Source organism: Nomascus leucogenys, chromosome 10 (genome assembly GCF_006542625.1).
Source record: "Nomascus leucogenys isolate Asia chromosome 10, Asia_NLE_v1, whole genome shotgun sequence".
Classification (NCBI taxonomy): Eukaryota; Metazoa; Chordata; class Mammalia; order Primates; family Hylobatidae; genus Nomascus; species Nomascus leucogenys.
This window is the reverse complement of record NC_044390.1, coordinates 89485983-89513765: the sequence shown is the minus strand read 5'-3', so window position 1 is coordinate 89513765 and position 27783 is coordinate 89485983. Positions and strand designations below refer to the sequence as shown.

The 27783-nt window shown below is 43.2% G+C and overlaps 1 protein-coding gene across 15 annotated transcripts in view; it reads left to right on the top strand.

The window, feature by feature from the left end:
* The window catches only part of CLIP1 (CAP-Gly domain containing linker protein 1), a 151843-nt gene that overhangs the window by 97341 nt on the left and 26719 nt on the right, over nt 1-27783 (top strand). For all 15 annotated transcript variants that reach the window (XM_030821560.1, XM_030821553.1, XM_030821559.1 and 12 more), the window contains 3 exons: nt 5864-5980; nt 8643-8749; nt 15633-15753. In XM_030821560.1, the coding sequence (XP_030677420.1) occupies nt 5864-5980; nt 8643-8749; nt 15633-15753 (345 nt within the window). The remainder of the gene's footprint in view (nt 1-5863; nt 5981-8642; nt 8750-15632; nt 15754-27783) is intronic.

Sequence of the window (27783 nt, the reverse complement as noted above, 5' to 3'; positions counted from 1 at the left end):
ACTTGGGAGGCTGAGGCATGAGAATAGCTTGAACCCAGAGGCGGAGGTTGCAGTGAGCCAAGATCGCACCATTGCACTCCAGCCTGGGCAATAGAGCGAGACTCAGTCTCAAAAAAAAAAAAAAAAAATTATATCATTGCAGAAAGTTCTGGATAGCACTGGTATAGACACTGGTCAAATTATCTTATAATTCAGTAAATTAAAAAAAAAACTATTCTTTTAGTCAGCAAAGCCTAGAAATTAGGCTGTAGTTTTTAAGTTGTATGTGATATTGGGACTAAATCACTCTCAGCCCCTTGGCTGCCTTTAAGTAAGGTCCTGCCGTGAGTTTGGAAGGCAATAGTTTATTTTCCCTTGCTATGCCCCTTCCTTTTTTCATTAAAATATATGGACTTTTTGTACTTCTTTTAATTGTATTTTAAAAAATTGTTCTATGAATCCTTTCTGCATTCAAAGTAATTTGATAATTGGAATGGCAGGAAATAATCTTATGCCCCGGTATTAAAATCAAGCTACTATTTTTATCTTCTAGGTAGCTACTGGGAATAATTTCACAAGTTGTTTCAAAGATGAAATAAGCTAACAGATACAGAAGCACTTTGCAAAGCTATACTTTTGACTTATCTTTTTGTGGCCTCTGTTTAGTTTCTTTCCCTTGTTATTCAGATAGTTTCTATGAAGTTTATTGTAGAAACTGTAAAGTTTTTATCATTTAGGTTACATTAAGTTATTTGGGCTTGCATTTGTCTGCTTGATTTCATTTTTGTTTCCATTCTTTCCATCTTTTGTTTCTGTAGTCGCTAACTTATTTGTTAACATCAGCCAAAAGAGAAATTGAACTAATGTCAGAAGAGCTGAGGGGTCTGAAATCAGAGAAGCAGCTTCTTTCGCAGGAGGGAAATGATTTAAAATTAGAAAACGGTTCACTTTTATCCAAGCTTGTAGAATTGGAGGCCAAAATAGCTTTACTTCAGGGAGACCAGCAGAAACTGTGGTCAGTGAATGAAACTCTTAATTTAGAAAAGGAGAAATTCTTAGAAGAAAAGCAAGATGCCGAAAAGCATTATAAGCAGGAACATCTCAGTAAAGAAGCTTTGGCTGTTGAGAGCGAGAAATTGCTTAAAGAAATCAATGTTGCACAGGAAGAACTCTTGAAGATAAATGTGGAAAATGACTCTTTGCAAGCCTCCAAGGTGAGCATGCAGGCGCTCATCGAAGAGCTCCAGCTCAGCAAAGATACTTTGATTGCTAAGACTGAGAAAGACCAGGAAGAAAAAGATCACCTGGAGGACCAGATCAAGAAACTTATTACCGAAAACTTCATCCTGGCCAAAGATAAGGATGACATCATTCAGAAGCTTCAAAGGTCTTATAAGGAGCTAGTCAAAGATCAGAAAGCTTTGGTACAGGAGATTGAAGATCTCACAGCTGAGAAAAAGTCAGCTTTAGAGAAACTGTCCAATCTTGATAACACGTGCATAGCCTTAAAGGTAGAACGAGATAATGTTCTTCAGGACAAAAGAGATCTGCAGTTAGAGACGGACATTCTGCTGCAAGATCAGGAAAAGCTGAATGCCAGCCTCCAGGCCGCTCTCCAGGTCAAACAGCTGCTCCGCTCAGAAGCCAGTGGGCTCCGTGCACAGCTGGATGATGCCAGCAAGGCCCTGAGGAAGGCAGAGCTGGAGACCATGCAACTCCAGGCCACAAACACAAGCCTCACGAAGCTCTTGGAGGAAATTAAGGCCAGGCGGGTGGTCACAGACTCCGAGTGCATCCAGCTTCTGCATGAGAAAGAAACCTTGGCTGCCTCTGAGAGAAGGCTCTTGGCTGAGAAAGAGGAACTTTTAAGTGAAAATAGAATCATCACTGAAAAACTCCACAAATGCTCAGAAGAGGCTGCCCATACTGAGATGAGCCTGAATGAAAAGATCACTTACCTGACTTCCGAGAAGGAGATGGCTTCTCAGAAAATGACTAAACTTAAAAAGCAGCAGGATAGTCTCTTGAAAGAAAAATCCTCACTGGAAACACAAAATGGAGTTTTACTTGCAGAGAGAGAGAATTCCATCAAAGCCATAGGAGGCCTCAAAAGGCAATGTGATCAAGAGTCTGCAAACAGAAGTTTAATTGTGCAGGAGAATATGAAACTCCTCGGTAATATTGACGCTCTGAAGAAGGAGCTTCAAGAGAGAAAAAAGGAAAACCAAGAACTAGTGGCCAGCAAGTGCGACCTCTCTTTGATGCTGAAAGAGGCCCAAAATGCCCAAAAGAATCTAGAAAAAGAACACAATCACATATTGCAAGCAAAGGAGAGTTTGGATGCTGAACTTAACACGTGTTGTTCCGAGAAGAACATTTTGATGAGAGATGGCTTGAACCTGCAAGAAGAGTGTCACAAATTAAGCAAGGAGATCCAGGAAATGCAGCAGTCCTTAATCCTGGAACAGGAAGCCAGAGCAAAGGAGAACGAGTCATCCTTGTACGAAAACAATCAACTTCACGGGAGGATGGTGCTCCTGGAGCAGGAGGTGGAGGAGTTAAGAGTATGTATTGAGGAGCTGCAGTCCGAGAAGTTTGTGCTACTTCAAGAGAAGACCGAATCAGAGCAAGAAGTGACAAAGATAATTGAGGAGAAGGAACTGTTGACTGCAGAAGCAACTCAACTTGCTGCCCATATAAAGACTCTGAAAAGTGATTTTGCTGCCTTGTCCAAATCCAAGGCAGAGCTGCAGGAACTGCACAGCTGCCTCACCAAGATTCTGGATGACCTTCAGCTGAACCATGAGGTGACCCTGGCGGAAAAAGCCCAGGTGATGCAAGACAACCAGAACCTCCTGGCTGAGAAGAGCGAAATTATGCTGGAAAAGGATGAGCTCCTGAAGGAGAAGGAAACCCTGGCAGAAAGCTACTTCATCCTTCAGAAAGAGATCAGCCAGTTGGCCAAAACCAACAGCCATATTTCAGCCAATCTGCTAGAATCTCAAAATGAAAACCATACTTTGAGAAAAGACAAGAACAAGCTTACTCTTAAAATTAGAGAGCTCAAGACTCTTCAGTCATTTACGGTAAAGTGAGAGGGTCAAGTATTGAGCACCCAGACTGCTTACTAACACTGTGCACTAACTCAAGTGGTGTAGGTCATCTTTCTTCATTTCTGCTTATGGAAATCCACCTCATTAAGTCAGTTGCTTATATGTCTCAAGCTGTTCGTTACAGTCTGAAAGGGGGATTCTTTACTAAGTATCTTACTGTAGTAGTCTCTCCCTATTTGAAAAAAATTGCAAACTGTGAATAAAAAGGATTTACTTTTTAATCTAAGGAGAAACTTTGTGAAAAAGCTTAAGAGCAATAGTGAAATTTGGCCGGGTGCAGTGGCTCACGCCTATAATCCTAGCGCTTTGGGAGGCTGAGGTGGACAGATGGCTTCAGTCTAGGAGTTCAAGACGAGCCTGGGCAACATGGCAAAACCCTGTCTCTACAAAAAATACAAAAATTAGCTGGGCATGGTGACACATGCCTGTAGTCCCAGCTACTCAGGAGGCTGAGGTGGGAGGATTGCTTGAGCCTAGGAGGCAGAAGTTGCAGGAAACCGAGATCATGCCGTTGCACTCTAGCCTGGGTGACAGAGCGAGACCCCATCTAAAAAAAAAAAAAAAAAAAAAAAAAAAAAAAAAAAAAAAAAAAAAAAAAACTAGCCAGACGTGGTGGCTCACGGGGGCTGAGGCGGGTGGATCACCTGAGGTCAGGAGTTCGAGACCAGCCTAACCAACATGGTGAAACCCCGTCTCTACTAAAAATACAAAAATTCGCCAAGCGTGGTGGCGTGCGCTTATAATCCTAGCTACTCAGAAGGCTGAGGCAGTAGAATCACTTGAATCCAGGAGATGGAGGTTGCAGTGAGCCGAGGTTGGGCCATTGCACTCCAGCCTGGGCAATAAGAGTGAAAAATTCTGTCTCAAGAAAAAAAAAAGCAATAAATTAGTGCATATTGAAATACAGTCTTCTGTTTGGCTTTTAACTATTTCATTGTGTCTATCCATTTGGAGTTGGAAGATTCCATTGAAATCTTCATGGCTGATAATTGGATAGGGAAAAATGCAGAATTTTCATAAACTTTGTTAGACCAATAAATTATAAACAAGTGCCTAAAAGGATTTTATTTATTTATTTATTATTTTTTTTAAGACAGAGTCTCACCGGGCGTGGTGGCTCACACCTGTAATCCCAGCACTTTGGGAGGCTGTCGCAGGCGGATCACGAGATCAGAAGGTCAAGACCATCCTGGCCAACATGGTGAAACCCCATCTCTACTAAAAATACAAAAATTAGCCGGGTGTGGTGGTTTGGGCCTGTAGTTCCAGCTACTCAGGAGGCTGAGGCAGGAGAATCACTTGAACCAGGGAGGCGGAGGTTGCAGTGAGCTGAGATTGCACCACTGCACTCCAGCCTAGTGACAAGAGTGAGACTCCGCCTCAAAAAAAAAAAAAAAAGTCTCTGTCACCCAGGTTGGAGTACAGTGGTGTGACCTTGGCTCACTGCAACCTCTGCCTCCCGGGTTCAAGCGATTCTCCTGCCTCACTCTCTTGAGTAGCTGGGACTACAGGTGCGTGCTGCCACACCCGGCTAAGCTTTGTATTTTTAGTAGGGACTGGGTTTCACCATAGTGGCCAGGCTGGTCTCGAACTCCTGACCTTGTGATCCGCCTGCCTCGGCCTCCCAAAGTGCTAGGAATACAGGCATGAGCCACTGCACCTGGCCTGTTTGTTTATTTATCTTTTTAGAGGTGGGAATCTTGCTGTGTTTTCCAGGCTGCTTTCCACCTCCTGGGCTCAAGCAATCCTCCTGTCTCAGCCCCCTGAGTAGCTGGGACTATAGGCACATGCTACCACGCCTAGCTGTATTTTCATTTGTTTTTATGGTTATTTTTATATCTAACTTTTTTTCTTTTTTTTTTGAGATGGAGTCTCACTGTGTCACCAGGCTGGAGTGCAGTGGTGCAATCTCGGCTCACTGCAGCCTCCGCCTCCCAGGTTCACACCATTCTCCTGCCTCAGCCTCCCAAGTAGCTACAGGCACCCGACACCACGGCCAGCTAGTTTTTTGTATTTTTAGGAGAGACGGGGTTTCACCATGTTGGCCAGGATGGTCTCAATCTCTTGACCTCGTTATCCGCCTGCCTTGGCTTCCCAAAGTGCTGGGATTACAAGCTTGAGCCACTGCGCCCGGCCTATATCTAACTTTTTATAATTAATTTTGATAGCAGCTAAGAGTTTGTCTGCATATGCATCTTTTTATTCACAGCCGTGTTTTTATTCATTATCCACAACTTGCATTAAATGCTTCTCGTTAAACACTTGAGCCTTATGTTAGAAGTGCCCAGATAATTTTTATATTTATTTGAAAAATTCTCAGCCTAAATTTGAGTGACTTTGAAAGCTCCAGATTTGAAATAGCAAGGATAGTATTTTAAACTTATAATAATAAATATGATTCCAAGAAATTCAGCTATATAAGGATGTTACTCATTGTTAGCTCCGAACAGTCTCTCAAACATAAGTCAGAATGAAGGGAGCATGCTTGCCAGTGTCATTTGGAACTTTCATTGGAAGATGTATGTTTACATGCAAATTACATAACAATTGACGTTGAAAAATGGCAGGAAAGGGTCTGCATACTCCAGAGTAAAGACCTTTCCTGTCCTGGTCCGTCTGTTTCAGCACTGGATTGTGACTGATTCACCCTCTCTGTGTGCCTCCCTTACCCACACAGACACTGAGTGCTGCCTGAACAGCACAGCCTGATCCTCACCTAACTGTGTTGGCGAGGGGTGTCCTCATTTCTCACAGTGTTTCCTTGTATTTAGGCTGCTCAAACAGCAGAAGATGCCATGCAGATAATGGAACAGATGACCAAAGAGAAGACTGAGACTCTGGCCTCCTTAGAGGACACCAAGCAAACAAATGCAAAACTACAGAATGAAGTAATCAGATTTAAATAGCTTTTTATACAAAGAACAGCTTACCAACGTCATGGAATGTTTGATCACTAACTCAGGATTGCTTGTTTTTGAAGTGTGACCTTACACAGGTTTGAAATGCATGCCAGAGCCATGATAATCTTAAAGTGTATCACTTCGTTACTTAGGATCAACTTTACAAATTGAGGAAAAAACCCTAATAGTGTGGCTTTCTAAGGTAACTATTTAGTGATAGCACTAGCGAGAGGAGATACTGCTGGCCTGCTCTAGCTTTTGTATCCTTTATCTTATATCACACACATTGTTTTTTTCTCTTCTCTTTCCCAACTTTGAGCCACCAAGTTTCGTTCCTCAGCCCTGAGTCTGATGTAGGCCTTTTCTTGGCCCAGTTCAGTACTGATTTCCTTTTGTGTCATCTTGAATGAGTCACTTTTGGAGCTGGGACAAATATGTGGCGTCAAGATATTTTGATTCTGTCCACAAGTATCATTTCTCCTTCTGTGGCATTTCTCCTCCTCTTTGGATTTCCCTGCTCCCACCCTCCCGGCTCATATCAACCCTTTCTTTGTTTGGAAGGCTGTTACCTAAATCCTAAGCCGACTGATGCACAAAATGGTTATGTGAAGTCCTGTGGAACTTCAGATGCTTTTTTGTTATTTTTGCTTTTTTTTGTTTTGTTTTGTTGTTGTTCTTGTTTTGAGACGGAGTCTTGCTCTTGTTGCCCAGGCTGGAGTGCAATGGCACGATCTTGGCTCACTGCAACCTCCGTCTCCCGGGTTCAAGTGATTCTCCTGCCTCAGCCTCCCGAGTAGCTGGGATTACAGGTGCCCGCCACCACGCCTGGCTAATTTTTGTATTTTAAGTAGAGACGGAGTTTTGCCACGTTGGCCAGGCTCTTCTCGAACTCCTGACCTCGTGATCCGCCCGCCTCGTCCTCCCAAAGGGCTGGGATTACAGGCGTGAGCCACCATGCCCAGCCCAGATGCTTTTAAAAGTAATAGGCAGGTAAGACATTAAGGAAGGAAATCAAGGGGGAAGTGGTGGCCAAACTGAGGAGCCACTGTAAAGACTGGGCCTCCTCATTGTGGAGGTCAAGGATCAACTTTTCAAAGGAGATGAACATTTGGAGGTAATGATATGATAAATAACACTTCAAATAGAAGGAAGTACATTTATAGAACTGACAATCCTAAGAGAAGATGACAAGCTAAAAATATAAAAGCATTAAAAAATCATAGCTGTTAATCAAAATTAGAAGCTGAAGTAAATAAGAGGATTTTAAGGAATGTGTCTAACCTGCAGCAGTGGAACCAGGGGGTACTGTGTTGTTCTGTAGCAGATCCCTTGGTGTCTTTGTTATAGCCAGAATTCAGGGTTGGATGAACCATATTTTCGGGCCCATTGTGATATTTTATTTTTCTTGTTTTGTTAATCTGGAATGTTAGGTGTTAAAAGGAAGGCAGTAGTTGTAAAACTAGCAAGACATTTTCTAGGACTCTTGACTGGTGGCATGTGGCATCGCAAAAGGAGATAGCTCCTTTTTCTGGCTGTAGGAGACAACTTCTCAAGGCCCAGAAAGCCAGCATGACCCCAGGAGCCACCTTGAGGAATGGAGGCCCACATGAGCTACCATCCTTGGTGGTGGCTCTGCACCTAGAGCTCCAACCACCTGCCACAACCTATGATCAGTCACATCCCCACTCATCCCAGTGACAGCTCTGGCTTTCCACGAAGGGCCAGGCCCTCAGCTGGCTGCATCCCCGTGGGCCAATGATGGAGCCAAATGGGTGTAAGTGCCCTTCAGTCCCACGACGTGGCTTTTTCCTCTTCAGGTTCAAGTTCAGATGGGTAACTAAATTTTTTTCCAATCTACAAATAATTTTGATTCAAATAAATAATTTTTGTAATAAGGACTGTGTAAATCAGGTACTGACATTAAAAAATATCATATCCTAGGCCGGGCGTGGTGGCTCACGCTTGTAATCCCAGCACTTTGGGAGGCCGAGGCGGGCGGATCACGAGGTCAGGAGATCGAGACCACGGTGAAACCCCGTCTCTACTAAAAATACAAAAAAATTAGCCACGTGTGGTGGCGGGCGCCTGTAGTCCCAGCTACTCGGAGAGGCTAAGGCAAGAGAATGGCGTGAACCCGGGAGGCGGAGCTTGCAGTGAGCCGAGATTGTGCCACTGCACTCCAGCCTGGGCAACAGAGCAAGACTCTGTCTCAAAAAAAAAAAAAAAAAAAAAATCATATCCTGAATCACTAATCTTTGGGGAAAGAAAAGGTTTCTTTTCATTACAAAGAATAATCCTCGCTGATGTCATTGCTTTGCATTTTCTTGTTTTTAATCATATTTGAATAGCAAGTTCAGTGATAAGTGCTGGTAACTGTACACAAGATGAAAGGAAACTTTACTTCTGTGTAGCAATTTAGTTTGACATTTTGGCCAGGTGTACAGGATATATCAGACTAAATGTAAGGAGGAGGTTTGCAGTTTGTAATAGACTTGTCATCTGTAATCTCTTCACCCAGGCGACTTTTTTTTTTTTTTTTTGCAAGTGACTAATTTCATCTGTCTTTTCAGTACACACTTTCATGAATAATTTGTTCATGTCATTGGAAAATGAAATAATTTCATCAAGTTTTTTTCTCTTGGTCTTTAAGTTGGACACACTTAAAGAAAACAACTTGAAAAATGTGGAAGAGCTGAACAAATCAAAAGAACTCCTGACTGTAGAGAATCAAAAAATGGAAGAATTTAGGAAAGAAATGTAAGTTTCTCTCCTTTGAGAAAAAAATATGGAATTTATTTTAAATCGAAAACGTGAACACAATGCTAATTATTTTAAAAATATTTGAGAATTACATAAAGTAAACGTATGCAAACTCTATTGCATACCCTAGAAGTAACATCAGTAACCACTGTGAAGTCAGAACCACAGCTAAGTTAAAGGATCAGAATGAAATGTGTACTGGCTGATGAGTTAAGTTGGGGATTCACATGTGACTTTGGGCTGGGTGTGGTGGCGCGTGCCTGTAATCCCAACACTGGGAGGCTGAGGTGGGTAGATCACTTGAGCCCAGGAGTTTGAGACCAGCCTGGGCAACACAGCGAAACCTGTTTCTACAAAAGTACAAAAATTAGTTGGGTATGGTGATGTGTGCCTATTTGCCAATTACTCGGGAGGCTGAGGTGGAAGGATTGCTTGAGCCCGGCAGGTTGAGGCTGCAGTGAGCCATAATTGTGCCACTGCACCCCAGCCTGGGTGACAGAGTAAGATCCTGTCTCAAAACAAACAAACAAAAAAGAAGTGACTTGAAAGCCTTGAAAGTACAAGTAGAATCCAGAATAGCCAATCTTAACATTTGGTCTTGAACTTCTGATCTCAAGTGATCCTCCTGCCTCAGCCTCCCAAAGTTCTGCGATTATAGGCATGAGCCACTGCGCCTGGCCAGCCAATCTTAACATTTGGAAATGTCAGACCCTTTATTAGCAAGTCCCTCAAAACTCTTTTTATAGAGGAAAAAATCAAATAGCATGTCACTTTCTACATTTTCAGTATTTCAATTGTAAGAGTAACAGGCCGAGCGTGGTGGTTCATGCCTATAATCCCAGCACTTTGGGAGGCTGAGGTGGGTGGAGCACAAAGTCAGGAGATTGAGACCATCCTGGCTAACACGGTGAAACCCCGTCTCTACTAAAAATACAAAAAAATTAGCTGGGCGTGGTGGCGGACGCCTGTAGTCCCAGTTGCTCAGGAGGCTGAGGCAGGAGAATGGCGTGAACCTGGGAGGCAGAGCTTGCAGTGAGCCGAGATCGCGCCACTGCACTCCAGCCTGGGCGACAGAGCGAGACTCTGCCTCAAAAAAAAAAAAAAAAAAAAGTAATCAAACCATCTGGCATGGAAATGAAATGACCAGCATTTTGGAAGACTGTAAAATTAAGGTTTACACATCAATTTGTTACGTGGTTTCAGGCAGGCAGACTATTCATATTTCCTTTGTTGATGCTAACTCAGTTCTTGCCTTTCAAGTTTGGCTAGTGTAGTTATTAGAGATTGGCATTTTCTGACATTTTAAAGGATGGTTACAGCGTAGATTTCATTTGGTCATCTATTCTGTTAACTACACTCTATCAACCGTATTAACCTAAAATCCTAAAGCTAATGCACCTGGTGAACATTTGAGTGTGTCTTTGTCTTTCATGGTAGGTACAGTTATGGTAGGAAGGATAAAAAGATGAGTATATACGGTCCCTGCCCTTCAAGGGTTTGTGTCTTTTATTTCCAATCCTAAAAGATAGATGAGATCCAAACAAAAAGAAAAGCATCAGGTCCAAACTGCTGTTTTAAGTCACCATCCTGAATACTATTTGTTGACTGAGCTTGGATTAAGCTAGCACATGTGTGGTTCTTCGGAGAGTTTTAAAATTTTCCTGGGAAGAATCTGATCTGAGCTGCTCCTGCGAGGGGACGCACAGCTCGTGATGTCGGTGATTTTCTTCCTCAGTCCTAGTTTAAATGGCGGGTCTCTGGATGATGGGATTGTGTTTAAACAGTTCCAACGATTTCATTTATGCAGATTTATAAATTTACAATTGTGATTATGGTCATCGGGGAGGCTTCAATTTCCTTGGCCTGCCAACATCAAGTGACACAAATAGAAGATGGGTCACCGTGACAGGAAAAACAAAGTCATTTGTTGTAATGTGACAGTTTAGTTCTATTCATTCAGGAAGCAGGGTGCAGGTACAGCTTAGGATTTCTTTTCTTGATGACACGAGTCATTTTGCAAACCTGGAGGGCTTTGGGGCGCCAGGTTGAATTCCTGCATTGTGTCCCACGGGCAGCTGGTGAGGGAGAATGTGAACTGCCACGGGAGACTCCCTTTCCAGCCTCCACTGCCATAATCCCACGGCCGAGCTCCCTGGGTCCTACTAGGTGATGGAGGGGACAGGGCCAAGTGGACCTGGGCAAGAGCGTTCTTGGGGTTTAGATAAAATTCCATTTTCCTGCAGTACTACTTATGAGTCTTTTTTTGTTTTTGTTTGTTTGTTTCTGAGACAGAACTCTGTTCCCCAGACTGGAGTGTAGTGGTGTGATCTCTGCTCACCACGACCCCTGCCTCCTGGGTTCAAGCAATTTTCATGCCTCAGCCTCCCAAGTAGCTGAGATTACAGGCGTGTGTCGCCATGCCCGGCTAATTTTTTTGTACTTTTTTTTTTTTTTTTTTTGAAATGGAGTCTCACCCTTTAGCCCACGCTAGAGTGCAGTGATGCAGTCTCAGCTCATTGCCACCTCCGCCTCCCGGGTTGAATCAATTCTCCTGCCTCAGCCTCCCGAGTAGCTGGGATTACAGGTGCCTGCCACCACGCTCATCTAATTTTTGTATTTTTAGTAGAAACAGGGTTTCACCATATTCGCCAGGCTGTATTCGAACACCTGACCTTGTGATCCGCCTGCCTCAGCCTCCCAAAGTGCTGGGATTACAGCTGTGAGCCACTGCGCCTTGCCATTTTTTTGTATTTTTAGTAGAGATGGGGTTTCACCATGTTGGCCAGGCTGGTCTTGAACTCCTGGCCTCAAATGATCTGCCCACCTTGACCTCCCAAAGTGCTGGGATTACAGGCAGGAGCCACTGCACCTGGCTCTTAGGAGTCTTTTGTTGCGGTTATTACTAGTATTCCAGTGAGATCACCTTTAATGTTCAGAGTCCTCACTGAATCCTGTCATGTCACCTACCCTCAGTGTGGTGTTGGTTTCACCCTTATGAAGACATAAATAGTTTTTTGTTGTTGTTTTTGTTTTTTTGAAATGGAGTTTTGCTCTTGTTGCCCAGGATGTAGTACGGTGGCATGATCTTGGCTCACCGTAACCTCCGCCTCCTGGGTTCAAGCGATTCTCCTGCCTTGGTAGCTGGGATTACAGGCGTGCACCACCATGCCCAGCTAATTTTGTATTTTTAGTAGAGACGGGGTTTCTCCATGTTGATTAGGCTGGTCTCGAACTACCAACCTCAGGTGATCCGCACGCCTCAGCCTCCCAAAGTACTGGGATTACAGGCATGAGCCACTGCGCCTGGCCGGGTGACATAAATTGTTTTTGTGACTCCCTTCTTCGAATTATTCTGTTGACTAATAAAAGCGTAGCTGAGATTGTGGCTCCAGCTGCTGTCATGCTAACCCCAGCCTGTGCTGAGCTGTTCCTGGTGCTGCACTCCTCAGACCTCTGATACCTGAACACATTCAGGTGGGGAGGGACCGGATCCCAGGGCAGAAAGAGCCTGGGCTGCTTTGGATTTTCTACCTTTTTTCTGCTCCAACAGACCTGAGGGAATCACATCTTCCTGTCAGTGACTTGGCACAATATGGCTGGGACTGTTAACGGGAGGGAGGAACAGTGGGAGACACGCTGGTGGCGTTCCATGGAAGCCGGCGCAGGACGTATGGGGAGTAGGTTGAAAAAGCCCCTGCCCCTGATGACTGGTGGCTCCCTGGTCAGATTTCCAGGGCCTTCTGCGGTAAGAGGACTGTGTAATGGGAACAGTGCTTCTCTAAACAAAGCAGTCACTTTGCTGTTCCTTAGTCTTATTCCTCAGAGCTCAAAGCTGGAGAATGAGCAGCCACTTACTTCTTCCGTGGTTTAACGTGTATGGGGTTTTGTGTGTCCTCTGGAGCTTTTTTGGTGTTTCTCTTCACCTACTAGGACTGTGGTTCCTGGAGAAAAAGGGGCACCAATATAGACACAGTGTTTCTTTCTTTTTTTTTTTTTTTTGAGACAGGTTATCACTCTGTTGCCCAAGCTAGAGTACAGTGGCAGCAGTCTCAGCTCACTGTAGCCTCCACCTCCCGGGTTCAATTCATCATGCCAACCCAGCCTCCCAAGTAGCTGGGATCACAGGCATGCACCACCACGCCCAACTAATTTTTGTATTTTTAGTAGAGATGGGGTTTTGCCATGTTGGCCAGGCTGGTCTCGAACTCCTGGCCTCAAGTGATCCGCCCGCCTCAGCCTCCCAAAGTGCTGGGATTACAGGCTTGAGCCACTGTGCTCAGTCACCACAGGGGTTCTAATGGAACCCCTCCCTCTAGAATATCGCCCTTGCCCCTGGAAACCAGCCCTTGTAACTGAGTGTTCTTTTCCTGTGTGCCACTTACAAGGCTGCTTTTAGGAAAGCTCTTGCTTGATTTCGGTTAGCCAGCTCCTATTTTCAGTTGTAGATAACAATGAAACAGTTTCTTGTGGTGTATAATTTTGGATCTTAGGGAAAAAAGGGTGTAACTAATCTAATTTTTGTCTTTACTAACCTGGTACAGTAGTAAATGTACAATACATTTAGCATGATAATAGATTTATGATGGATTCATAAGTAAAATGTTTGCATGTCAATATTAACAATGTTTGTCTTTAGTTTTAAACCTAGTCTTTTCTGTGTCAAGGTATCTTGTCATGTAGAAAGAAAAGTAGCTTCTTTAAAAACCATTAGAAATATTTTTGTAGCTATTTTGAGAATCATTCCTTATTTCCAGAATTTGGGTTATTGGAGCCTCTTTCCTCTGTGAAATGGATTCACCCACTACCCACTAAAGAAAAAACAAAGTGCCCTATATCTGAATCACGACTGAAGTCATCTGCCAACTGTAGCTCCTGTTCTTGTGGTTTTGCTGCTTATTGGCTTTATGATTTGGGGCAAATCTGTTTACTTCCCGGAGCTTCAGTCTTCTCATTAAAACATAAATAACATTAGCCTCCTTGGGCTTTGAGGATTAAATGAGAAAATGGACATGGAAGCATTTTGTAAATTTTAAAACAATAATTTTGGCCAGGTGCGGTAGCTCACGCCTATAATCCCAGCACTTTGGGAGGCCGAGGAGGGCAGATCACGAGGTCAAGAGATCCAGACCATCCTGGCCAACATGATGAAACCCTGTCTCTACTAAAAATACAAAAATTGGCTGGGCGCGGTGGCGGGCACCTGTAATCCCAGTTACTCAGGAGGCTGAGGCAGGAGAATGGCGTGAACCTGGGAGGCGGAGCTTGCAGTGAGCCAAGATCGCGCCACTGCACTCCAGCCTCGGCGACAGAGAGAGACTCTGTCTCAAAAAAACAAAAAAAAAAACACAATAATTTTGTTCTTATAGGTCAATGCTTTAGGATACTTTGGCCACTTTTAGATTACTTCCTTGATGTGTCGTTTTTATTTTCCTTCCTGTGGGCTTGAGAGAGAAGGAACAGGAGTATAAGTGTAGCACTTTGACAGGCCACACACAGGCAGACACCATGTAGCCACTCATGAAGGCAGTGACCACCTGGGAAATATGTTTAGCTTATGGTAATTTTACCATAAGGAAATTTGATTTGTCAAAGATTGATGGACTTTGGACAGATGAACTTTCGCTGTGATATGTGTGTGTGTGTATGTATATACATATATATAGAGAGAGATTCATATATATGAGTCTCTTTTGTGAGTGACTAGCTGAGGCTAAAATTCCTTCTCAGTTTATCTTCAATTGCTAAATAAACATCTCTGTAAAAGCCTAATTTAGTGTGCTAAGAGAATTTTTGTGTAGATTTATTTCCCTAAGTCTTCCTGAGGTCATCCCAGTGTGCATATTATAGGTGGATAGAGAATTAAAAATTGAGAAAATCGAATGTGCCAAGAACTGCCACCCATTAGACAATTGAAGTTAAAAATAGATGCGTTCATGCATCAGCAGATGGATTCATACCCAGATGACTTGATTCAGAATTCAGCCATGTATGACAGCTTGCTAAATGGAGTTTAACCAACACAGATGTACTTAAAATTCACAATTCCATCAAAACCCTCTATAGCATAAAACTAAGACTTAGTGATCAAATATTGTGCATATTCATGTATAAAGGATAATGTTTAGGATGTATGTTTTGGATTATTTTAAGAACAAGAAGATGTTTAATAAATATACCTATCCTGTTCAGTTCATTTTTTCTATGCTGATATTCATGGTATAAGTTAGCAGTCTGTGTTATATTTTTATTTGCTTCTTTCAACTATAAATTAGCATTGTGGAAAGATTACTATAAAATAAAACACCTGTTATATAATTAGGAAACTATTTCCTTTGGGCATTCCGCCTCTAGTTATCCTAAAAATATACTCAGATTTACATCAGCACTTGACTCTGACAGATACTGGTAAATGGGACCATTGGATTTTTATTTCTTCCAGAAAAAAACAAATAATAGATCTGTGCAGTTAGAACAGAGTGCCTTGGCAGCAAATTAAATCATTTTATCAACGAAGTGGGTTTTAGTAAAATCATCTAACGGAAATATTCCTAAGGACAGGAGGGCTGTACTGACCATCTCGTTTGTCGTTTATTTTATAGCAAAATTCCTTTTTTATGGGGTAAGTTTGGGTGGTGGGAGGGTGGGCATAGGGTTTATTAGGTTCTGAAAAATGTAGTAATTGTGGGTGGCAGTCCTCCTTTTGGGAGGTTATGGCCATTTAGCCCCTTCTGCATGTAGATAATACTGTCTGCTGTTATTATAGATCCTATCAGGCACGTGATCCAGATATATTTTCTTCAGTGCTGTGAAGCTGGTTGTCTCCCACAGTTTCCTTGCCTGTCTTGTTTCTATGGTAACCCTGCACTCACTGTCCTTGCAGAGAAACCCTAAAGCAGGCAGCAGCTCAGAAGTCCCAGCAGCTTTCAGCGTTGCAAGAAGAGAACGTTAAACTTGCTGAGGAGCTGGGGAGAAGCAGGGACGAAGTCACAAGTCATCAAAAGGTCAGTGTCCGTTGGCGAGGGGTTCCAGCTCTGCCATGCTGGGTGCTGCTGCTGTTGGCAGCATGCTCAGAGGCCACTCGGAGGTCTGCTCAGTGTGGTGGGGTCATTCCAAACGGAATTCCAAGTTACCTGTGCTGTGTGTCTCCTTGTTTTCAAACGTGCTGCTGTAGGATTTAGGGTAGGAGAGATTTGACAGGTCCTTTAAAAAACACACAAAACACTGGAACTTGCAAGCAAGTAGAAAATACGATCTTTATTAGACAATCTTGTCGCTCAACATTTAAATGGAAGGGGACATTATCTTCACCCTACTACTACTTGGATTACAAAATTATTTTTCTCAAGTTTTTTTCACTTTCATCAAAATTGATTTTGAAGAAACAGATTCCAAGAATATAGATTTGGTGTAAGTGTTGGCAGCTGATTTTAAATAGAACTCTGCTTTTGTTTAAATTAAAAAACATGCTTAAGCCTTTTCTAATGGAACTGTGCATACATATGCACTTGTGTTTATTGGTAAATACAGAATATATGTTACAACTGGCATGAACTATAAGCAAACCACAACGTATTTGCTTCTATATTTAAATTACAGAGGTTTCTTATAGAAGTTGATTAAACATGGCAACAAAACTGATTTTAAAGGAAGCTGTATTCTGTCTTTTATTCTTCTCTAACAGTTGAATCAAAGTGCTGAATTGTGAGTCACATCTGACTTCGGAGCAGCAGCTTAAAATTACATTTTTAAGAGACTTTTGCTGTGTAGTCATTCATTCTTGCTTTGTACTCCAAGGGGAAAATTTTTTTTCCCATTATACATTCCAAACATTAATTCTTACTTGGGATGGATTAGTTTGGGGTAATCGTACTGAGTACCCATTGACATGGTGCAATTTGTGGTGAGAGCACTTTTTGCAGAGTTAATTTTAGACTTTAAAATCTTCATCGTTGCTCTCCACAATTTTCTTATTTTGTGAAAGAAATGCCACATCTCTTCAGACTCCAAGATGATGATGATGCTGTTGGTGATAGTAGCTAACATTTATGGGCTCTTGCTGTGTGGCAGGCACAAATAAGTGCTAGCTCTCATTGCAGTCCCTGCCATAATTCTAAGCAATAGCACTATTATTATCCCTATTTGTAAAAGGGGAAACGGAAGCACAAAGATGATAGTAATTTGTTCAGCATCATTTGGCGACTAGTGTCAAGAGATGTTATCTTCTGATGGGGGCCAAGGAGAGAATCAGTGTGTTGACTAACTAGGGTCACTGCACTCTCCTTTGATGAGTTTGTGAGAAACTGGAGGTCGTGAAGAATGGAAGCCCATTGACCAGCAGGGGTTCTTTTTTCTTGGCACAAGCTAAAACACCTACAGCATTTGGCATCTCCAGCATCAGTGTGTCCACAGGGACTTGGAAGAGAAGGATTTTGGCTAAGTGCTGAGTCTATTGCCATCTCCTATCGTTTCATCGAACATCTCTGGTAGAGAGAGTGGGTTCCATAAATAGGAAGAACTTACAGAGATCATCGTCTTATCTTATGCTGTGACCTTAACTGGACTGATGATTACAGTTCTTGTCTCTGTCACTCAGAACCAGAAGGGATTCAGGAGACATCCTGCTTCCTTGTTTAGAATTTCCCACAGTTTCTTTGCCTGTCTTGGGCTCCTCTCCATCCTAGCAGCTCTGTTCTCTTTTGCAGTGGAGATTTCAATTAGCTTTCTACTGAAAAGGTTTTGTGATTAAAAAATGTAAAAATCAGGCAGTTTGCAGAGTGTTAGAAAATAATGCCTACAGAAACGGCTAAGAAGTGACTTACTTTTAAAGAATGGATGGATTCTTAAGCCACTGGTAGTTTTCTGTATGTAACTCAGAAGGAGAAATAATGTGTGTGTGAATTAAACTGTGATAGGCTTTCATGATGGAGATTGTGAAAAACATTGATTACCAAGAAAGATTACAGACCATTCTTTCCATGGTAGATATATTTCAAAAGAGTGGAGTGAGCCACCCATTTAAAGTAACTTAGAAGCAACCTTAGTTTAATGAAGACCGATTAATTCATCGGGCTCTGTTACTCTTTTATTGTATCATCTCCAAGAATTCTATAAAATTTCACTTAGTTCCTTTCTATAGTTAAGTCAAACTATTGATCAGCTGTGTTAGAAATGTATTACAGAGCTACAGTATTTGGCAGAAACGCTATTTTAAAAAAATAATTTTAGTTGTAGTACTATAGAAAAATTTGCTTTTTCATTCTAAAATCGAGACAGTGGAGCCTAGATTGACTTGGGAAAGGTAAATACTGACCCACGACCTAGGTTCTCTCCTGATTCCTTTATTTAGAAGCACCATAATTTGTTGAACTGAGCTGATTACTTTACCATTATTTCATGGAATCATCACAACTTAGTAGGATTATTTTTAGACAGGAAACAGGCTCAAAAGTGAACTAACGGCTGGGCACAGTGGCTCACACCTGTAATCTCAGCGTTTTGGGAGGCCGAGGAGGGTGGATCACGAGGTCAGGAGTTCTAGACTAGCCTGGCCAAGATAGTGAAACCCCATCTCTACTAAAAATACAAAAATTAACAAGGCATGGTGGCGGGTGCCTGTAATCCCAGTTACTCGGGATATTGAGGGAGAGAATTGCTTGAACCTGGGAGGTGGAGGTTGCAGTGTGCCGAGATCGTGCCACTGCACTCCAGCCTGGGCGACAGAGCGAGACTCTGTCTCAAAAAAAAAAAAAAGTGAACTAACTTACCAAGGATACACAGGTAGGCATTGGAGGAGCTGAGATTTGAAATCGTGTTTGAAAGCCTGTTTGTCCAGCTGCTGTTCTATTCTGAGAATAAAACTTTTTTCTGCTTACTTCATGATTATTGTTCAAGATTTTAAAAAGCTGTGATCTAGAAATGGGGTCGGTGGGGTCAAACAGTGCTCTAAAAATGGCTTCTGAACCCTACTGGTATTTTTTTTTTCTGCCTCAAATATTTATTTTGTTTAGAAAACCCAGTGCATCCCAGAATCTTGCCATTCACAGGTCTGCTTTTGCATCTTTTCTTGTCTCCTTTCCCACTTGGTGATCATATCCTCATTGTTAAAGGCGCATGTTAAAGGTCATGGCCTCTGATCTTAAGCAGAGCAAGCTGCTGCCCCTCTGTGGTCAGGTGCGGGCTCTGCAGTGCCCTGACCTTAGAACCCAGCATTGTGGTCAGGATGGTGTGCTTCTGCTTCTCCCACAGACTGTGAGAAAGTAGAAATCATAGAGCACGATGTGTAGGTTTGAATAAATGCATGGGTGTTTGGTGAGTATCTTGTTTTTAGCCAGGGCCCCAGTTTCTGTTTTACAGAAGGAGACAGAGAGACTTTGTGACTGCTCTTTCCACTTTTTTAGATGATTCCCTTTACTTCCAGCTTCACAGCTAAATTAGTCGGGGTTCTCTAGAGGGACAGAACTAGTAGGATAGATAGATATAAAGGGGAGTTTATTAAGGACTATTAACTCACACAATCATAAGGTCCCACATGAGGCCATCTGCAAGCTGAGGACCAAGGAAGCCAGTTCGAGTCCCAAAGCTGAAGAACTTGAAGTCCAGTGTTCTAGGGCAGGAAGCTTCCAGCATGGGAGAAAAATGTAGGCTGGGAGGCTAAGCCAGTCTAGTCTTTTCATGTTCTTCTGCCTGCTTTTTTTTTTTTTTTTTTTAGATGGAGTCTCACTCTGTAGTCCAAGCTGGAGTGCTGTGGCTCAATCTTGGCTCACTGCAACCTCCACCTCCTGGGCTCAAGTGATTCTCATGCCTCAGCCTCCCTAGTAGCTGGGACTACAGGCACATGCCACCAGGCCTGGCTAATTTATTGTATTTTAGTAGAGACTGGGTTTCATCATGTTGCCCAGGGTGATCTCGAACTCCTGAGCTTAGGCGATCCGCCCACCTCAGCCTCCCGAAGTGCTGGGATTACAGGCATGAGCCACTGCGCTCAGCCATCTGACTGCTTTTTATTCTGGTCAAGCTGGCAGCTGATTACATTGTGCCCACCTAGATGAAGGGTGGGCCTGCCTTTCTCAGCCCACTGACTCAAATGTTAAATCTCCTTTAGCAACACCCTCACAGACATACCCAGGGTCAGTACTTTGCATCCTCAATCCAATCGAGTTGACACTCAGTATTAACCATCGCAGTAGCTTTTGTTGCAGAGTTGTGGTGGCCAAAAACCTGATCACCAACTTAGTGGGGCATTTGCTCTTTGCGTGGCTGGTAGAAGCATACAGTGTAAATTCAGGCAGGGTCATATAGTTTAAGATTAATGGAAACTATACAGAGCATTCATTTCTTTTTTAAGAGACAGAGTCTCACTTTGTCGCCTGGGCTGGAGAGCAGTGGCACTATCATATCCGCTGCAGCCTCAACCTCCTGGGCTCAAGGGATCCTTCAGCCTCAGGCTCCCCAGTAGCTGGGACTATAGCTATAGTCTACCCCTATTTTCTTTTCATAGGGAATTCTAAAAATAATGCTTCTATAGAAATAGTCACCTTAGGTAGTCACTTTTGATATGTCTGATTTATCATTTCCAAACCTCACATGTGTTCCACCTTGTAAAGATAGCAAATACAGTGAGCTATCACTATGGGAACAGAGCTGATTCTCCCCCTGGCTATTTGTAGAATGAGGTTACAGTTTTCTTTTGGAAACCGGACAGGGATTAAATGACTCAATAACTGTATTTCATGAACAGTTTTTCCTGACAGAGGTTACAGCAGATGTGTTATACAAAAAAATCGGGGTTAGCATCTAAATTGATTATGAATAGTCACCTGCCATTTAAATGAGCCTGAGTTCCCAGACATGAATGCTTAGAAAGGGAAAGCTATTTTTAGCTTATTGTGTATTAGTTTGGAAAAATGGTGGTTATCAGCCATCATAATTTTAATGTGGGCTCAGGGGACTTCTGGGCAACTAGGGCTGATTGAAGCTGGATCATAGAGTCTGTCTCCCTTCAGTACCCAATGCTATGAATACAGTTTTTCTGTATTAAAAAATGTGTCCAGAAGAAGCCAACAAAGCCAGTCAACTTCATGCTATAAACTTTTAAATTGGCACCCAAGGCTGGGCGTGGAGGCTCACGCCTGTAATCCCAGCCCTTTAGGAGGCTGAGGCAGACAGATAACCTGAGGTCAGGAGTTCGAGACCAGCTGAGAAACATGGTGAAACCCCATCTCTAATAAAAAATACAAAAATTAGCCGGGCATGGTGGTGCACACCTGTAATTCTGGCTACTGGGGAGACTGAGGCAGGAGAATCACTTGAACCTGGGAGGCAGAGGTGGCAGTTAGTCGAGATTGTACCACTGGACTCCAGCCTGGGCAACAGAGCAAGACTCCGTCTCAAAAAATAAAAAGTAAATTGGCAACCAAGAAAGGAAACAAAATTGTGGTTTGACTCTGACACTTTGTCCCCAGTGTTAAGTGGAAAGGACGGTGAACAGCAAAATCCTGATAATTTGTACTTGAATTCTCTCCATCCCTGTGCCCAGTCTAGTTTGGAAAAAATTAGACTGAAGAGGTGAGTAGACAGCCTGGGAAAAGTAAAGGAAAAATTTCTGAGGCTCAGTGCCCTTTTGCACCACCACAGGATTTTACCAACGGTGGGAAAAACTGCCAGTGGTCATCTTCTGTAGCTAGTCCAGCCAACAAACTGCAGCTGACAGGCACAGGGCACTGTGGGTATTTTTCTCAAGTGATAGTAAGTCCGCAGTAGGCAGTCCAGGGCAGGTACCCCCTCAGGAAAGTCTGCACGGAGCTGGCTCTTCCTTCCTGCTTGCTGCTCTGCTAGGCGTGTAGTTCTTGTCTGTCTGATCCCCGGTTGGCTATTGTACCTCAAGCATCGCAGAGCTTTCTGGATGGAAGCAGGGGGAGGACAAGGCAGGGAACTGCAAAGAGCTTCTCACATGGCTCCGTCTTCTAATTTGGGGAAGAAAGTTCACATTTCTGTGATCGTATCACATAACCACCTCCAATCACAGGAGAGGCTGGGTTCCAGTCTCTAGGAAGGGAAGGTAGCAGAAGCAGTAGGAGCACTGTGGAAAGAGCTGACTGGGCATACGTGCCCCAAGGCTGAGGATATTCTCCTATAGGAATGGGATTACATGTGTTCAGGTAGAGTGAGTGATGTGCACAGAACACTGAAGAAAAATCTCAGGAAAGAGATCACCAACGGAGTCTATGTGTAGCCTCAACTATCCCAACCTTGACTCTATCCAGACACCTCTGGCTACAGAAATGTGTCAATTACAGTGCTTAACTTTTAGCTGTAACGTGGGGTTAAAGATAAAGGCCTCATAAGGTAGGAAGGGTGTTGGGGGAAACTCACGGTATATGTGAGCAAAGGGAAGGTCTAGGTAGAGCCATCCAGAATAAGATGAGTAAGTGTACACATTCTGCACCCTAAGAGGGAAAAGAGAAGGAACAGAACATCGAGAGCCAGAGAGAGACAGGAATTCAGGCCAAGAGAAGCTGTTACCCAGGGAAAATAGTGCTTTGTGTTATGTAAAACTCAAGTTATTTGAATAAAACAAAACAACTGTTCAAAGAGAAGATGATAAAATGACACAAGTTTAACAGGGAGATTGAAGAATTAAGGAAACAAATTGAAGACCAAACCACGCCAGATCAAGACTACTGAATAAATCATAAACAGGAAGCAGCCTTATAAACATTTCTTAAAATATAAAGGAAAGGGCCAGATGCAGTGGCTCATGCCTGTAATCCCAGCAATTTGGGAGGCCAAGGCAGGAGACTGTTTGATCCTAGGAGTTCAAGACCAGCCTGGGCAACATAGCAAGACCCTGTCTCAAAAATGTATCTATATTTAGGCTGGGCACGGTGGCTCAAGCCTGTAATTCAAGCACTGTGTGAGGCCGAGGTGGGCGGATCACTTGAGGTCAGGAGTTTGAAACCAGCCTGGCTAACGTGGCGAAACCCTGTCTCTACTAAAAATACAAAAATTAGCCAGGCTTGGTGGCACCTGCCTGTAATCCCAGCTACTTGGATACTGACACAGGAGAATAGCTTGAACCTGGGAGGTGGAGGTTGCAGTGAGCCGAGACCACACCACAGCATACCAGCCTGGGGGACAGAGCAAGATTCTGTCTCAAATATATGTGTGTGTGCATGCGTGTGTGTGCGTGGGTGCGTGCGTGTGTGTGTGTGCATGTGTGTTTGTGTAAGTATTAGGAGATACGATACGGAAATTTCCCCAAGTAAAGGAAGAACTGAATCTGCAAACAGAAAAGATAGTGGGTTGTATGGAAACCCAGTAGGGGACCCATTGGGAAAAATTGGTCCAAAATAATAGACACCTCCAAAAAAATACCCTGGTGATTATTGAAATTCAACAATAGAAATAATTCTGTGCTGGGCATGGTGGCTCATGCCTGTAATCCCAGCACTTTGGGAGGCCGAGGCAGGCAGATCACCTGAGGTCGGGAGTTCAAGACCAGCCTCACCAACATGGAGAAACTCCATCTCTACTAAAAAAAAAAAAAAAAAAAAAAAAATAGCCAGGCGTGGTGGCGCATGCCTGTAATCCCAGCTACTTGGGAGGCTGAGGCAGGAGAATCGCCTGAACCCAGGAGGCAGAGGTTGCGGTGAGCTGAGATCACACCATTACACTTCAGCCTGGGCAATGAGTGAAACTGTCTCAAAAAAATAATAATAATAACAAATAATAATTCTAAGTGCCCAGGCGGAAAAATCAAATTTCTTATAAAAACTTAAAAAAAAACAACCCAACTGCAGATACATTCAATGCACAAAAACTCTGCCGCTCCACATCCAGAGTTCTGAGGGACAGGAAATATGGCCAAGAGCATCATCTCTAGACAATGACTATTCAGGTGAGACGGCAGGCCCATGTTTCCAAACATGAAAGGACTTAGAAGCTGTGGTGTTTGTGAGTCCTTCTGAAAAGGAGCCACTTGATGATAAATTTGAGCCAAGCAAGACATGAATCAAAATAGAGGCCTTAGCAAAAGAGAAGTGGACACAAAGACTGGTCATGAGCGTTAAATCCAAGTAAACAGAGAGCTAAGCACACAGCTGTGGGGTTTATGGACACATACTAATGTTGTGGGGTTCTTTGTTATTTTGAGACAGAGTCTGATTCTGTCGCCCAGGCTGGACAAGCTCCGCCTCCCGGGTTCAAGTGATTCTCCTGCCTCAGCCTCCTAAGTACCTGGAAATACAGGCACGCGCCACCATGCCCAGCTAATTTTTGTATTTTTAGTAGAGATTGGGTTTTGCCACCTTGGCCAGGCTTGTCTCAAACTCCTGACCTCCCGAAGGTCAGGACTCACCTCGGCCTCCCAAAGTACTGGGATTATAGGCATGAGCCACCACACCCGGCCCAGACTGATGTTTTTAATATTTTATTTGGAAATTATTTCAAACTTTGTGAAAAGTTATAAGAATAGAACAAATAATGCTCATATATTCTATTATTTTTACATAAACACAGTGCAGTCATCAAATTGAGGGAGTTTAACCTCGATAAAACACTATTACCTAATGTACAGACCCTATTCCTGTTCAGGCAGTTGTCCCAGTAATGTCCTTTACAGCATTATTTTTTAAATTCAGGATCCAGTCCAAGATCATGCATTCTTTTCACTGAGTTGTCGTGTCTCTTTAGTCATCTTTAATCTGGAACGATTCCTCTGTTTTTGTCTTTCATGACATTGACATTTTTTATGAGAACAGGCCAGTTAAGCTGCATAAAGTCTCTTATTTTGAGTTTGTCTGATGCTTCTTCCTGATGATATTCAGGTTATGCATTTTTAGTAGGAAGACTATATAAGTGATACTGTGTCCTGCCAGGAGGCATGTGATGTTCCTTTGTCCCATTATTGGTGATGTTAATTTTGATCATTTGGTGAATGCAAGTTTAAAACATTTGCAAGGTAAAAAGAAAAAGGAAAAAGGTAGAAAAAATATAGAGAGAATGTGACTAACAAAAGTTGAGGGGTAGGACTGAAAGAAAGTGGAAGTGTACAAACTTCCTCATCTTTTATATCACAGAGATGTTCGATATGGCTTAAAATTAAAATTAAGGTCGGACGGCTACTCAGGAGGCTGAGGCAGGAAAATCACTTGAACCTGGGAGGCGGAGGTTGCAGTGAGCTGAGACGCGCCACTGCGCTCCAGCCTGGGTGACTGAGCGAGACCCTGTCTCAAAACAAAAAATGAATTAATTTATACCTAAGAAAATGAAATCAACCTCTTACATTTTAAGAACATATTTTACTTAAATTTTACAAAACAAATGTAGTATGAACCTATTGGGATGTCTTAGAATCACATATATCTTGTGGTAAATAACGTTTTTTTGCTCTCAACCAATTTATTTTGTTTACTTCCATTTATTCTCTCTCCTCTTAAAGTAAAATTAAATTTGCTTTTTTCCCCCCTCTCTTTGTCCTTCTCATTGTGTATATATATGGAGATGTCTGGCATGTCATTCAGCTAATGTTACGGTCTTTTTTTTCTTGTATTTTCTATGATGTCTTGCTCTGTAGCCCAGGCTGGAGTACAGTGACATAATCACAGCTCACTGCAGTCTCTACTGCCCTGGCTGAAGCCATCCTTCCACCTCAGCCTCCCAGGTAGTTGGGACCACAGGCACATACCACTATGCCTGGCTTAATTTTTCAGGTTTGTTTGTTTGTTTTTGGTAGAGACAGGGTCTCGCCATGATGCCCAGGCTGATCTCAAACTCTTAGACTCAAGCGATCCTCTGGCCTTAGCCTCCCAAAGTGCTGGGATTACAGGCATGAGCTATCACACCCAGCCTAGTTGTGGTTATTTCTAAGTGGAAGAATTGGGGAAATATGTTTCCTTCTTTTTTCTCTTTTTTTTTTTTTTTTTTTTTGAAACAGAGTCTCGCTCTGTCACCCAGGCTGGAGTGCAGTGGTGCGATCTCGGCTCACTGCAAGCTCCGCCTCCCGGGTTCATGCCATTCTTCTGCCTCAGCTTCCTGAGTAGCTGGGACTCTAAGCGCCTACCACCACGCCCAGCTAATTTTTTGTATTTTTAGTAGAGACGGGGTTTCACCGTGTTAGCCAGGATGGTCTCAATCTCCTGACCTCATGATCCGCCCGCCTTGGCCTCCCAAAGTGCTGGGATTACAGGCGTGAGCCACCGTGCCCGGCGTCTTTTTTTTTTTTTTTTGCTGAATTTATTCTTTAAAAAAAAAACAGCATTGTATCATTTTAACAACAATAATAAAGTAATTATTTTTTAAAAAAATAATAATTATATCTGCAACTTAGGGAATCACTAAAGCCAAACGTCTGATTTGTTTAGGTTCTGTGGGAATCATCCTTTCACGCAATCACGTGCATTCAAGCATTATTACATTTAGGAAATGGGCCAAGGGGTATGTTCAGTTCCTGAAAGTCTTTTTACAGCCTGTATATTCTCTTTCGTATCTTTTAAGTTTCTTGTTTGAGACCTTCCTCTAGACTTCTCTAGAGTCCTCTTAACCTCTCTGGCTTTTGAGGGGTTTTGTAGAAAGCCATTGCCTGGCACTGAGAAGTTATCCATCCTGGAAATGACTGCCAGAGTCTAGGTCAAAGGGTGTAGGTCTTTCCCACTCTGCCTCTGCATAGTTAAGGGTGTTTACATCTGAATAGAAGATGCACTTCAGCTGCACTAAAGATACAAGCAGTATTAAGGGAAGAGTAGCTGTTGTCTTTTCAGCACCCAGGAGTAAAAAGATTAAGGTGACACATGCACACTCTCTGTGAAGAACTACTTGTATGTATTGGCTTCAGGCAGTCATGATACCCCCGCCCTGTAGCCACACCATTGATATCATTCTTCTTTTTTTTTTTTTGAGTCTCACCTTGTCGCCAGGCTAGAATGCAGTGGCACGATCTCGGCCCATTGCAACCTGAGCCTCCCGGGTTCAAGCGATTCTCCTGCCTCAGCCTCCCCGGTAGCTAGGACTACTGGCGTGCACCACCACACACAGCTAATTTTTGTATTTTTAGTAGAGACAGGGTTTTGCCATGTTGACCGAGCTGGTCTTGAACTCCTGACTTCAAGTGGTCCACCTGGCTCATCCTCCCAAAGTGCTGGGATTACAGGCGTGTGCACCGCCCAGCCCCAGTATCATTCTTTGATAAAGGACAGTGATAGCTGTGTGAATGTATTTGAAGATGTAAATTTTTTTTTTTTTTTTTTTTTGAGACAAAGGCTTGCTCTGTCACCCAGGCTGGAGTGCAATGGCATAATCTTAGCTTACTGCAACCTCTGCCTCCTGGGTTCACGCAATTCTTCTGCCTCAGCCTCCCTAGTAGCTGGGACTACAGACGCCCACCACCATGCCCAGCTAATTTTTTTTATTTTTAGTGGAGACAGAGTTTGGCCACATTGGCCACGTTTGAACTCGATCTCAGGTAATCCACCCGCCTCGGCCTCCCAAAGTGCTGCAATTACAGGCGTGAGCCGCCATGCCCGGTGTGAAGATGTAAATATTCTTACATAATTCATGTACATATTCATATCAACTTAAACCAGTCCTAAGGCATGTGGTCTTTCCTGCATAATACAGAACTTTAGTTGGTAGCATAATGTGTACTGCTGCAGCTTGAATTCCCTGGGAAAGAGGCCGAGAGAGAGTTTAGTGTGATGATACTTACTGAAGTATGCTCTCGGGGCAGCTCCTATGGAAAAGAGGAGAAAGAAACAGGATTAGGCAGTGGGAGAAATTGAGCCATCATGCAGGCCCAGCAACAGCCTTGACCAATGCTGTGGGGAGCTCTGGAGCTGGAGTGGCCATGCAGATTTGTCCCAAACTGGACTGAGATGGCCAGTCTTTCGGTAATCCCATATGGATCAGTCATTGGATGTGATCCATCCTGGGAAGGCAACATGACCCTGCTGGAAGTGGCTCCGTAGTTGTGGTGATCCCTGATGGGGCCACCAGCTAAGCTGTCCCAGAAGCTGGGCAACACGGCTTGCCTAGAAAAG